Below are 15,045 nucleotides of genomic sequence, written 5' to 3'. Positions count from 1 at the left end.
GCAAGATTTCCTTCTTTTTGATTGCCCAGTAATACTCCATTGTGTGTGTGTGTGTGTGTGTGTGTGTGTGTGTGTGTGTGTGTGTGTTTATATACCACGTCTTCTGTATCCATTCATCCATCGATGGACATTTGGGCTTTTTCCATACTTTGGCTATTGTTGATAGTGCTGCTATAAACATAGGGGTGCATGTGTCCCTTCGAAACAGCACACTTGTATCCTGTGGATAAATGCCTAGTAGTGCAATTGCTGGGTCGTAGGGTAGTTCTATTTTTAGTTTTTTGAGGAACCTCCATACTGTTTTCCAGAGCAGCTGCACCAGCTTGCATTCCCAAAATATAGTTCCTTTTAAAGATATTTAAACATTTTCTTAATTTGTGCTGAACTCATTTTTTTCCAATATGAGAACAGCTTTACTGTTGATCATTTTGGAAATTACATAGCTCACAAGCTAACCCATGGCTAGCTCCTCTTTCTGAACCCCAAGTCCATACATCGCTTGAGAAAGGAGAAAGCTGATGAATCTGAGGTGGAAACAGCAAATATGTGAGAAACCATGGGAGACAGCAACTGGCTGGCCCCGGTATGGGGGAGAAGGGCAGCCAAGGGCAGAAGAATGCCAGGCACCAACGTTCACAGGTGAGTGCTCTCCAAGCCAGCCCAGGGCAAGCCAGCGACCTGCGGGTACAGCAGGGCAGAGGGCCCGGCCAGTGGGAAGTGGAAAGCAACAGGCCCCAGCGGCCTGGCTGGCCCCACATTTTCTGAAGTTAGAGGGCTACTCAGGAACACGGGCACGAGGAGAAAGCAGCACCTGGCAGAGAGAAGGGAGGTTTCCCGAGGAGCCAGGCTACCTGGTGGTGGTGGGAGGGGGCGGTGGTGAGGTGTACCCAAGGGGTGAGACTCCCCCTAGGACCCAGACTCACAAGAAAGGGCACCCCTTAGGTCCTGGGCTTGCGTGAACCCCTCCCGCCAGCACACATTACCCGTGCAAAGCCGGCATCACCAGGGGATTATGAGCCAACAGGAAAAAAATGAAGACATCTGAAAAGTGCAACCATAACGAAATAAAACGAAGAGCTTCTGTGAGAATTAAAGGGTCATGTGGGAGAAAACTTTTTACCTTGTTTTCATTATATATATCGTCTTAGAAAGGGAAGAAGGAAAACCAAGGTGATGGTGAGACGCCAGGGGTAGTAGCATAAGTGGGGAAGAGAACAGGGTGAGTAATGAGCCTGGAGCGGCTGTCACAGAGAAGGGAAGTGTAGAGATGAGATGGAGAAGCCACAGCTGGTAAGGTAAGAACTGTAAAATTCTGGAAGCCAAGCGAAGGACGCGTTTCGAGGAGGGAGTGAGATCTGTGGCAGTAAACACTGCTGACAGGCTGAAGAACCTGAGGCCTGACAAGTGTCCCCAGGAAGTGTTAGGACGCACGGACCTGACAACAGCAGGGCTCAGTAGCCTGGGGGAGATAAAGCCTAACCTGCATGGGCTCCAAAGAGGCTGGCAGCGGGGAAGTGGGGCCATGTGGGAAGATGCTTCTCCCTAGCTAAGGAGCCAAAGAGAAACTGTGTGGGGAGTGGGGAGAAAGTGAGTGTGCTTGGAATGTGAATGTGTTGGATGACATTGTGAACGTGCAAAAATTAGAGCAACAGATACATGCATTCAGTAGTATTTTCCCATTTGTAATGTAACACAACTTACAGAGGTGATGAGAAGACAGGGCCAACAAGACTTTTTACCTGAAAACGAATCCTAACAGTCTACCTCTTCACTAGATACGTTTAGTCTGTGTTTACTTTCTTGGGATTCTGGATACCCATGTGGATCTAATGAGACTTTGGAAGCCTCTTTCCAAAATATGTGCATGCCCACACACACGTCTTTTTCACAGTGCTGCAGGTCATATCACGATCTCCTGAAGCTTAACAATGGATCCTTCTTAGAAATCCTAGTTTGTATGAGAGAGAGAGAGAGAGAGAGAGAGAGAAACCAAGACTCTTAACTAGAGAGAACAAATTGGCAGTTACCACAGGGGACATGGGTGGGGGGATGCGTGAAATAGGCAGTGGGTTTCAAGGAGGGCACTTGGTATGATGAGCACTGGGTGACGTAGGGAAGTGCTGAGTCACTATATTGTACGCCTGAAACTAACATAACACTGTGTATTAACTATACTAGACTTGGACAACTTAAAAATAAGAGAAATCCTATTTTTGTCCACCATGGCATGGGATTCCAGTCTTTTCTGTCAATATTGCATATGACTAAGAGCTATTTGAAAAGCTTTATTAGTTTCCTATAGGGAGTTCCCTCCCTATCCTTACTGTCTCTTTTGTCACTTCCAGATGTTCAGACAGCTGGCATTGTTTGCTAAAGGCAAGGCCTTCATATGATCAGTGTGGGCTCTCTGGCCTTCGCTTGCTGTGCGTCTGTGCACAGCACTTCTGCTATCACTACAGCTAATCAACGAGGTGTGTGTTGGGTGCACCCCCCTATCATTCCCAAACTCAAAGGCACTGCTTTCTCTCTGAAAAGGAATGTTAACAGTCGGGGCAGGTCAGCTGTGGTAAATTTGCGTCCTCCCTGAATTCATGTCTAAACAGAACTTCACAATGGGACCTGATTTGGAAACAGGGTCTTTGCAGACATAATCAGTTATGATGAGGTTTTATCAGGGTTCGGGTTTAAAAAAAAAAAAAAAAAGAAGAGGTTATACCAGAGTAGGTGTGCCCTAAATCCAATGACCAGAGTTCTTTTAAGAAGAGGAGAGGACACACAGAAAAGGTGGTGCAGAGGTAAGTGAAGACAGAGAGACGGCAGCGATGCCACCACAATCCCAGGAGGCGCCAGGAGCCCCCAGCAGCCAGAGGAAACACAGAAGGACTGTCCTCCACGGCCTCACATGGAGCACGGCCTCGCCAACATCCTGATTTCACACTTCTAGCCTCCAGAACTGAATGGCGAGGATACATTTCTCTTGTTTGAAGACGCCAAGTTTGAGGTGGTTTGTTACAGTGGCCGCAGGCTACAAATCCAGCAGTCTTAAGTAGAAAGACCCAGATGACTCTGAGATCATTGAGACAGTGTCTCCCCAGCACACCCACCCAGTTTCTACTAGTCATCTTCCAGTTTCAGTTCAGGAGGCACTACACGAATGGCCGCCCCTTCTAGGGACAGTGACCTCTAGCACCCCACTCAGATGGCGTTCTTTCCCCAGGTGTAGAAGCTTCAAGTACCAAATCTCTCGAACTTTTCCTCACTGGAGAATGGTGTTTGTGTCATGATCAAAACTAGTGTCTCCAACCCTATGCCTATAAAATATTTACCATGACTTCTTTTAGTGCCTTTATGGTTTTAACTTCTTTGATGATGATGCTGATGATGACGGCAGCTACACTTAATAACACCTGCGTGTGCCAAGCACCGTCCCAAACCCTTTACGTATATTAACTTACTTAATCCTCACAACAATCCCCCTCTCATGACAGTGGAACAGAAAGTGATTAACTCCCCCAAGGTCACATGGCCGGTGATTGGCGGAGGCAGGCTGCAGGCCCAGAATCTATGCTCTCATCTACAACGTAATCCTGTTTCTCGAGGCATTTCAATCTAAATATTTTATCCATTTGAATTTATTTTGGTTTAAGCAGTGAAGCAGAGCTTTGGTTTGGGTCCCAAACGCTTGGCCAACCGTTCCAATACATATTGAAAATTCTATTTTTATCCCACAGATTTTAAAAATGTCATCTTTATCATGGACTAAATTCTCATACTTACTTGAGTCTGTTTCTGAATTCTCTGTTCTGTCACATTTCATTCCTGTGGCAGATGTTAACTCTTCATATAATAAGGGTATTATTAGCTTTTTATCTTTCCTATTTGTTACAAATATTCTGTCACATACTTTTAAAATGTAGTCATAAAAATTCAAGTTTTCTTTTATTGCTTTAAAGTTCAGAAAATTTGGGAAGTATCCACTTCTATTCCTGATTTTCTTATGAGATGAAAAAATACTGTGCGTACAGTTAGTCCATTTGGAATTCATTTGGTGTATCATAAAATAATCTATGTATATTGTTTAAGCCTGGATGCTTAGAGGGATTTCATTTTCATCAATATAAACAGCCCTGTAGCTCCTCACATCCTACCCAAACCAATGCCACACCACAGATGCCCCGCAATGACCTCTTAAGCCCTCGCCCACATCTCTTATCCATTTAGGTGATATGGAACTTCCATCTCATTCTCTCTCCTAGGCCTCTTTCTCACCTCCATCCCGGAACATGCGTAGGGGATGCAGCAAGCAGAGAATGAATTGGGGAGCCATCTCCAGTCCCTGAAGAAAGTTCCCCCTTCCTCACATGGAAGAACAGCGATTCCAATGTACATGCTGAAGAATCCCCACAAAGAGAAAAGCCTAACTATCCCTTTCTCCAACACTAGCCTTGGAGTCCTTGGCCAGGTCTCACCAAAACCTTGGCTGAGAGTACAAGGTGTTGGGCTTTTGAGTGCTGGAGGTCTTCAAAGCAGGAAGGAATGGGATTGCCTTCAGTCCAGGAGGGCTCCAGGCCAGGAATGAAGCCATTTTCCACCTCCCAGCTTGGCTACCTCCCTGCTCCACTTGGGAGCTCTTTAAAGAACTTGCTCTGTTTCCTGGCCTGATAACCCTGACCCTTGGCTTCCCCAAGCCTCAGTTATCACAGTGAGGTAGGCAGTTTAATATTTGGTGGTGTGGTTTTTTTCTCCCCCCTTCTTCAGGAAAAAAAAAAAAAAGTCTTAAGAGTGTGGAAAAGGCATGCACAGGCTTGAGGTTAAATAGGCCAGACTTTAAGCTTCAAGTCTTGGCTTTCCTACCACTTGTTAGTTATGAAACACCAGCCTTATTAGCTTACCTTACAGAGCCTCAGATACCTCAGCAAGCAAGGGGAGATAAAACCTACTTTACAGATATAATTTGTACAAAATATATCCATTCCCTCCCCTCTTTTCTCTCAGGTAATACCTAGCCACCACTCGCTGCAGGATTTGTTTGGCTGGCCAGCTGCCCCACTGCACATCAACATCACCTCCCCCCTTCCCAAAGAAAACACCACACGGAAATCCACACAAAGAACATCAGTATACAAGAACACACAGTACATGATTCTCTGTATCTGACATTTAAGAAAAAGCAAAATTGAACTATGCTGCAGAAATCAGAAAGCAGTTGCCTGGCTTGGGGGGAAACGGTGGTGGTACAATTGACTAGAAAGGGACATAAAAGGACATCTGTGGTGACGAAAATGTTCCACACCTGTTTTGGGTGGTGGTTATGTAAGAACATATAAATGATCCAAATGCATCAACTAACACCCAAGATCTGTAAATTTTAATATATGTAAATTATACCCCAATTTAAAAAAAGTTTGTTCTGTATAGTTCACATACTCACTAATATAATGTGGAAATGTGATTTTTAACATAAGACATCCCATGGACTTCAAGATATGACACAAAGGAGAAAAACAGGCATACCTAAATGTGATTCCTGTCTTTGGATCCTACTAGCTACATGACTGGTCAACTTATGTAACTTCCCTGTGTTTCATATTCATCCACTGTAAAATGGGAAATATTTAGTATCCACCTCAAATATTGAGTGCCCTATAACAGATAACCCATGTTAAGTGCCAGAAACATAGCAAGCACTTAATATATGTTAATCCTTTCCTCTTCCATTTATAAATAGCAAGTGGGGTGTAATACTGCAATACTTAAATTCTTTTCCCAAATGATTGGCCCAGTCATCAAAAAAGGAGGAGGAGGAAGAGAAGGAGAAAGAGGAGGAGAAAAAAAGAAAAAAGAAAAAACTAATAAATCAACATTAGAATTTACCCTGAGGAAAGAAGTATGGCTATACACAAGGCTTTATCTACAAGGGTACTGATGGCATTATTTACAATAATAAATACCTGGAAAACTGAAAAGAGACTAATTATGCAGGAATATGAAATTTTGCTTTATGGTAACTAAAAATATATATTCAAAATACATGAATATAAATATGTACTCTGATAGAAACGCATTCCTAAGTTTTACTAGTTTATGCATTAGTCAAAATTAGGGCACAGAGAGAAAAAGGAGAAAAGATACAGATACAACTCCTTCATTTATTACAAACAGTGAAAAATACAGAATAATTTGCAACTAACTTACCCTGTGTCTGTATTAAAAGGAGTATAAATTTACACATGAACACACATATGCAACAGAAACAATTTAAATGACAAGTCACATTTACAAAGAAATAGAAAAAAATAAATTAAAAAAGTTTTAAAGCAAACTAAAATAGAATAAGGTCAAGTAGTGTCAAACATAAGAATATCAGAGTTTTTTTGAAAGACACCTGTTACCAAACTTGCAGAGTCAAAATAAGTAAAATTTTTTTTGCCAAGATAAAAATATTCCAGACAATCTATCAATTGTCTTGGTCCACGCTGACTGGTTATAATAAAGCATGATGACAGTCAGAAATATTCTATGAAGCTATATATGACTGAGCCCATCACTAGCCATCAAAACTTTCCTTCCATGATGATTACATCACTACAGAGTGATTCTACCCACACCTGCCAGACAATGAACATTGCCAGCAGCACTCCAAGGCACTTCTAAGGAAAGCTATTAACAGGTCCTGACATATTATCTCACTGTGGCTATTTCTCCATTATAAAGTGCTACAGATGATAATCTGACCTGAGCAAGTTGCTCCTTATATCTAGATGTTACGTTCTCAAGAATATGTCTCCAAATCCAAATGTAAAAATTAAGTTAACAGCTTTAAGATCTGACATCTTCAAAAATGTTATTCAAAGTGCTTTCTTTAGGGGTGGCTGGGTGGCTCAGTTTGTTAAGCGTCTGACTCTTGATTTCGGCTCACGTCATGATCTCATGGTCACGGGAATCGAACCCTGCATCAGACTTTGCGCTGAGAGAGTAGAGCCTGCTTGGGAGTCTCTCTCTCCCTCAATCTCTCTGCCCCTCCCCCGCCCAAGTGTGCACAAGCACATGCTCTCTCTCTCTAAATTAAATAAACATTAAAAAAAAATAAGAATAAAAACTCAAAGGGCTTTGTTTACGAGCAATATTTCTCACAATATGCACGGTTCTTGGTGCTCCTGTGTGTGGCAGTGGGGCTACAGGAGGAAAGTCTCAGGAAGCCCAAAGCTGCCATTAATTGTTTCTAAAAACACTGAACTTTTATAGGAACTAATTTCAAACTCATTGAAATATTCATATACAGATGAAATACTACTGTACATTAGTTGTGTTTCATATTCTGAATTTGAGGAACAAAGGAAGAATTAGAGGAAAAGAGATAAAATATCAGCTGGCCTCAAATTATTTAAAACTTACGTTAATTCCAGTGTGATTAACATACAGTGTTACACAGTTTCAGGTGTACAATACAATGATTCAACAGCCTCATATGTTACAGTGCTCATCAGGGATAAGTGTGCTCTTAATCCCCTTCCTCTATTTCACCCATCCTCCCACCCACCTCACCTCTCCTAACCATTGGTTCGTTCTCTATAGGTAAGAGTGTTTTTTTATTTGTCTCTCTTTTTTCCCTTTGTTCAGTTGTTTTGTGAACAATGAGTGAGATCATACGGTATTTGTCTTTCTGTGACTGGCTTGTTTCACTTAGCATAATACATTCTATCTCCATCCATGTTGCTGCAAATGGCAAGATTTCATTCTTTTTATGGCTGAGTAGTACTCCATTCTATATATATACACCACATCTTCTTTACCCATTCATCTATTAATGGACACTTGGGTTGCTTCCATAATTTAGCTGTTGTAAATAACGTTGCAATAAACATTGCTGCATGTATCCATTCAAATCAGCATTTTCGTATTCTTAGGGTAAATACCTGGTAGTGTGATAACTGGATCGTAGGCTAGTTCTTTTTTAAACTTTTTTTTTAATGTTTATTTATTTTTGAGAGAGAGAGAGACAGAGTGCGAGCAGGGGAGGGTCAAAGAAAGGGGGAGACACAGAATCTGACGCAGGCTCCAAGCTCTGAGCTGTCAGCACACAGCCCAGCGTGGGGCTCAAACCCACGAACCGCGAGATCATGCCCTGAGCTGAAGTCAGACGCTTAACCGACTGAGCCACCCAGGCGCCCCTCTTTTTTTAAGCTTTTTTGAAGAACCTCCATACTGTTTTCCACAGTGGCTGCACCAGTTTGCATTCCCACCAACAGTGCACGAGGGGTCCTTTTTCTCCATATCCTTGCCTTGTTGTTTAGCTGGCCATAAATTTAAACTAAATGCTAATAATTTTCTCCAGAAAGCCAAAAGATTTTCACTTAAATTCAGGATTAGAATATTTTATTTATTTATTTTTTTAAATTTTTTTCAACGTTTTTATTTATTTTTGGGACAGAGAGAGACAGAGCACGAACGGGCGAGGGGCAGAGAGAGAGGGAGACACAGAATCGGAAACAGGCTCCAGGCTCCGAGCCATCAGCCCAGAGCCTGACGCGGGGCTCGAACTCACGTACCGCGAGATCGTGACCTGGCTGAAGTCGGACGCTTAACCGACTGCGCCACCCAGGCGCCCCAGGATTAGAATATTTTAAATGAAAATCAGAACATGATTTTTCCGTGGGTACAAATTCCTAATAATTAGATTTGCTGGAAGGAGTGAAAAGCTCCACGATCACCAAAGTATGTTTGAAAAATCTAAGATAAAACTTCAATCAAAGCATCTCACGGGTGCCTGGGTGGCTCCATCAGTTAAGCGGCTGACTTTGGCTCAGGTCATGATCTCATGGTTCGTGAGTTCGAGCCCTGCATCAGGCTCTGTGCTGACAGCTCAGAGCCTGGAACCTGCTGCAGATTCTGTGTTTCCCTCTCTCTCTGCCCCTCCCCTGCTCACACTCTATCTTGATCTGTCTCTCCAAAATAAATAAAAATTAAAAAAAAAAATTTTTTTTTAATTTTTTTTTCAACGTTTTTATTTATTTTTGGGACAGAGAGAGACGGAGCATGAACGGGGGACGGGCAGAGAGAGAGGGAGACACAGAATCGGAAACAGGCTCCAGGCCCTGAGCCATCCGCCCAGAGCCCGACGCGGGGCTCGAACTCACGGATGGCGAGATCGTGACCTGGCTGAAGTCGGATGCTTAACGACTGCGCCACCCAGGCGCCCCGTAAAAAAAAAAAAAAAAAAAAAAAAAAAAAAAAAATTTAAAGCATCTCAATTTGTGTCAGGAAAAGTTTCAGGTTTTGTTTTTTTTTTAAGACTTTTTTTTTCCTTTTCTGAAAAATGCTCAAAATGTATCTCTACGCATTCAGAATTGAGGCTAGTTAACTTGAAGGGGAAAAAAAGTAATCCTTTGTTATACATTAAGCTTTGTTTCTTCTTTAATTCTTCAGTAAAAACTTAAGAAGAATACATTTTTACTTCAAAATGAATGGTATTGACTGAGAATTGCCCAGAATTCCCCAGAATAAAAAACTATTATGTGAGTCTCTTTATTCTTTCTTACAGGAGGTTCCCAAAAGATTTATGAGCATGTATTCTTACAATTCCAATGAACTGGATTCAGTATACAACAAGCCAAATCAACAACTGAAAGTTTTATCTTCAGAATCAACTAACTAAACTCAGATTATTTTTGCCAGTTTTCTCCTTGGTATTTGCTACTGTGACTACCAGTATATTATTCTAAATGTCACCTCTCTCCCCACACTGTTACCCATACTCAAATACAGCAGTATTACTCTAGACATGTGCAAGAATTTTTTTCCCTCCCAAGAGAGAAGAGAGAAGGACATTCCTAGGCTAGGAGTCGTAGAGGAACCGTAGGGACAGAAGAAAAACTTAAGTAAGATTCTCCAGCAAGTTTCCGGCTAATTTAATTGCAGGAGACTGGAATGATCAAGGCTGAACCTACTTTTCTCTACATCGTCATCTTCAGTAAAGCAACTGTTTCATTTTTGTCTTGCCTTTCTTTTGGAATACAGGCCTGCCAGGAACGGGAGAGCTAGACAATCTGGCATACTGATACACCTAAGTCAACGAAAATCAGCAATATCCTGGTGACTCAATAACTCTTTATGAGGTGGAAGTAACAGCTTTTGAGAACAATTTTTGAACAGTTATTTTGTTTGATTATCATTAGTTCCCTTAAAACAAGGGGGAAGACACTTACGTATGTTGCAGAGTCCAACACACAAAACTACCCCATAAGGCTGTGCTGAGAACTGAGTTAATCCATGTCAAGTGCTTCGAAGGGTGTCTGACAATAAGCCCCCAATAAAGGTTAGTTATTATTCCTCTACCATGTCCCACTTTGACCTGCTTTATGTGCCTTGGGAAGCACAGGAAAATAAGTGAGAGATAAAAGAGAAAAGTACCCCTCACTTCGATGCTTAGGTACCATAACCCACCCAAGTCCATCTCTCACAGAAGGAGACCGGCCTAGACCTAGCCAGTTGGGCTCGTTACATAAAACCAACTCCAAGGGTGCCGAGCATAGACGAGTGACCAGGATTTTCTCGGGAAAATCCAAAAAGCCAGTCTGGTAAGTCAATTACTACAATCCTTAGCAGATATGAAGGATTGCCATGAGTTAAAATATGGATTTGGAAGGGAAATCCCACTTGGATCCAAAAGAAAAGCAGATCAGTTAGAAGTTGGAGGCACGTGATGGAAGATTAATGGCATCGGACTGGCCAAGGAGCCAATTCTGAGACAATCCAGGGAGACGTGACATCTCCAGCAGCAATAGCAGCAGGACAGGAGAGCAGGTTGACAACCGGAGAAGCAACCCTTCTAGTCCAGGCAGGAGCGGGGCTTCACACTCCTTTCCAACCCATGGTGGTTTATCCCGCCGAGCCCACGGGACTGCTCTACAGGCCCTTCCTGCTCTGACAGTTTGTAATTCTAAAGAATGCTGGAATTGAGCCAGCGGTGGTGTCTAAATGAGGAGTGTTGGATTTGAATGTTTGATGCACAGTTTTTAATGTGAAAGAAAAAACACACAGAATTTATTTCAAGTATAAATTGGAATGAAATACCAATGTAAATTATTTACCTTCTCCCTGAGATTTTAGGAACAGCTTACACAATGCTTTCTAGTGAAGAAAGATCTTTGAAAAAATTACAGTTGAAGTAAACCAGAGATAAGTACTTTGGAATCTCTGCCCCATCCCAGTGGTTTGGTGACATATCGAGATCTGTTCACAGCCTCATCGGTGCCCTTTATCAACAGGCTAAGTGTAGAAGAAAAAGAGCTGCCTCAACAGAGAACGTCAGCTCTGTCAACAGGACACATATTAGGCTGCCAGGAAACCATGCAAACAGATTTGCTAGGGCTCCATTCCTCTCCAGGATGGAACATTCTGCCATGCCTCCATTCACATTTCAGTTGATCCATAAAATTCAAGTCCCTTCTTTCTATAATGGAAGGTCAGTGTACAATATTTAGCAAGGACAAAAAAAAGTGTAAGAAGAAGAAAACTATTTCAAAGGGGTTGACATACATCCTGGAAGTAGGTATGTTTCTACTCAAAGCCAAAAGACCTTTCAAGTGAACGGCCTAGAACCTGAGCCTTAAAGGAACTTGGCTGAGCTTGCGAGACCATGCATACATCAAGGGCTGGGGCTATAAGACAGGGCCCGTATAAGGTAAATTTCAGAACAGCTGGAGTACAGACAATAGGTCATAAAAATAGAGAGGTATTATCACACATTAGAAGTTACTTCTGGTTTTTTCATAATTCCAGCTTCAACATTTTAAATAGCATGTACCGATTCATGCAAAGTGTTGTATTTTCAAGCCCCCTGACTTTGTAACCCACAGGCTCCTGCACAGCCCTGTCTGTATACAGTCTTGACCTACAATTAAACCACAAGATCTTGTATATGTCATCTTGTTGGGTGACAAACCCAGTGGCTTCAAGTTTCCCATATTTTCTGAAAGGATCTAGTGTTTTTTGTACAGTGTTAGAGTCAACCATTCTGACTGCATCTCACCAAGAGGACAATTTCACTAAACACTGCAAAGAAAATGTTAGGCTTCATTTCTATATTGTTCAAAACATCTGCAAGTGGGCAGTAAATGCTTGTCCAATGAGGGAACACATGAGAATGGGACTTGCTCCAGCTATTACACTGAGATAACCAAAGCAGTAAATCACACAAACATCATTCTATTTCATTTCTGCAAGCCCACTGTATATACATAAACCACATGACAGATTTCCTTAACTGAGTCACGGTAACATTCAGTCTGTGACTGAACAAACATATTTGACACTGGAATGCCAGAATACGTAATGAAGAATATTCAGCTAGAGAAAAAACACTCGTTTTATACGTTACATGTGTTCAACACAATTTTCCTATGTATAGCCAAGGAAACAGTTTATATCATTCAGATGATTCTGGTCACCAATCCTGACGTGTGTGCGTACGTGCGCACATGCAAGCACATGTGCACACATGCGTGTAGGCCGGGGAGTTCCCCACACTACAAACTCAATTCTGACACGATCTACCTGGAGAGAACAGCAGATCCCACAGATTGAGGTCTGAGTCCTATACAAGCGCCGACCCCTCCTGCTCCCCACCTCCAATGCCAGTTCCAAGTCTCGGTCATCACCTGTGCTTTATAAGTGGTTTCAACAATGCCCTCCTTGGGTTGGGTTAGTTTGTTAGAGCAGTTCAAAGAACTCCAAGAAACATTTTACTTACTAGATTACTGGTTTATTTTGAAAAGATGCAACTCAGAAACAGCCAGATGGAAGAGGTGCGTAGGGCAAAATATGTGGGAAAAGGCATGGTGCTTCCATGCTCTCTCAGGGTGTACCATTCTCCCTGCACCTCCATGTGTTCACCAAGCCAGAAGCTCTTCAAACCATATACTTCTGGGTTTTTACAGGAACTTAATCACAAAGACAAATTGATTAAATCACTGGCCATTGGTGATTGAGTTCAATCTCCAAACCCTCTTCCCTCCTAGGAGGTCATGGAGAAAGGGGGAATGGAGGTTATGGGACTTAAAGTCCCAACCCTCTAATCACATGACTGACTCCCTGGCAACCAACCCCATCCTTAAGGTGCTTTCCAAAAGTCACCTCATTAACTCAACAGAAGACACCTTTATGGCTGTCATCACTTAGGAAATTCCAAAGGTTTTTGGAGCTCTGTGCCAGAAACCAGAACCAAAACCAAATACATATTTAGTCAATATCACAATCATATAATCAAGCATTAACATCAATCACAAGTTGAAAAGTCAAAATATGAATGTCTTACCTGAACATCTTTGTATTTGTCTCGTAAGTCCAAGAGCCGGTGATAAGCTTTAATGGCTTCTGAAAATTCCCCAACATCAGTGCTAGTGAGAATGTAGTTTTCCCAGATTTGCCAATGTTCATAGTTGCACTTGAGGGCTTCTTGTAAAGTCCTAAAAGCTTTTACTCTATTAAAGACCAGATTTTAAAGAGAATAATAATGAATAATCATACCTAAATAAACTATGTAACTTAATGTAAAAAATGTTAATGTGGACTTTCTGTCAGTCCTTAGTCATTCATGTTAGTAGACAGAATTTGAGACCCAAACAACCTCAAACCACCTCAAATTGGCCTACAAATTTTCTTTAATTTAAAAGGAGCAAGAAATTGCAAAACAAAACAGGTAGAAATGCAACAAGGAAAGGGAGATGTAAATAAAAAGCAACTGGAAATTTGGAATTGAAAGAGACATTAAAACAAATTTAAAAAACCCTCAATAGCTGACAAAAAACTAGAATGTACACAAAGAGAGAACTGATGAACTAACTGGAAGACAACAGTGAGAAATCTACATGGAATTCAGATTAAAAAATAAAAGAGTAATAAAGAGAAGAGAGAATGAGATGTAAGGTTCAAATATACATTTGATAGACATGGCAGAGTAAACGACAGATGCAGAAAATGTCAGGACACAATATTCGAAAAGATAATAGTTGAGAATTTTCCAGAACTGAACAAAGACCTAAATTCTATGATCAAAAGTATACTTTTGTACCGAACATTATAAATAAAGATAAACCAACACCTAGGTATACTGTACAAAATTTCAAAACATAAAGATAACTCCAGGGGCGCCTGGGTAGCTCAGTCAATTGAGCATTGGACTCTTGATTTCAGCTCGGGTCATGATCCCAGGGTCATGAGATGGACCCTCACATTAGGCTGCACACTGAGCATGGAGCCTGCTTAAGATTCTCTCTCTCTCCCTCTGTCCCTCTCCCCTGCTTGCATGCTCTCTCTCTCTCTAAAATAAAAAAATAAATAAAATAAAAACTAAAAAATTAAGTAAAAATTTAAAAAGATAATCCTAAAACCTAAAAAAGCATGACAATGAGAGAATAGCAGATATTTCATTAGCAACAAAAGATGTAGAAGACAACAGAATAAAGCACTGCATGAAAATAATTGTCATGCCCCAAATTTTACAACCAGCTAAACTTACCACTCAAAAATAAGTGCAAAATCAAACACTTTCAGATGTACAAAGACTAAGAAACTTTACACCTTCTGCCCCTATCTTATAAGAACCAGTAAAGGACCTTCTCCTACAAAAATAAAAGGGAATTCAGCCAGAAAGAAAGGGATACAATAAATGATCAACGGTGAGAAAAGAAGGTGATGAAATATGTCATTACATTTAACTATTATTGAGAACAAAAATTACTAGTTGTGTAACAAAAGTGAAACTGAAAGTATACAGACTATATTTTCTGAAATTAAATAAGAAATCAATACTAAATAGCTTAAAAAATATATGCCTGGAAACTTAACGATGCACGTCTAATAAAAAAGGAAACCACAGCAAGGGGAAAAAGAAACTCGTATCAGAAAGTACAAAATATTTACGGGTGCCTGGATGCCTCAGTCGGTTAAGTGTCTGACTTTGGGTCAAGTCATGATCTATTGGGGTCACTTCTGTCAAAAATAAATCACCAAGGAGCTCCTGGATGGCTCAGTCAGTTAAGCATC

General features: G+C 41.3%; 1 protein-coding gene across 1 annotated transcript in view; it reads right to left on the bottom strand.

The window, feature by feature from the left end:
- Window positions 1-15,045, bottom strand: part of TTC27 (tetratricopeptide repeat domain 27) — a 176,772-nt gene that overhangs the window by 17,499 nt on the left and 144,228 nt on the right. The window contains exon 16 of the mRNA XM_040496473.1: window positions 13,316-13,481. Within this exon, the coding sequence (XP_040352407.1) occupies window positions 13,316-13,481 (166 nt within the window). The remainder of the gene's footprint in view (window positions 1-13,315; window positions 13,482-15,045) is intronic.

Source organism: Herpailurus yagouaroundi, unplaced genomic scaffold (assembly GCF_014898765.1).
Source record: "Herpailurus yagouaroundi ecotype Mexico unplaced genomic scaffold, PumYag 188, whole genome shotgun sequence".
Taxonomy (NCBI): Eukaryota; Metazoa; Chordata; class Mammalia; order Carnivora; family Felidae; genus Herpailurus; species Herpailurus yagouaroundi.
The sequence above is the reverse complement of the archived record's forward strand: the minus strand, read 5'-3'. Positions and strand labels throughout refer to the sequence as shown.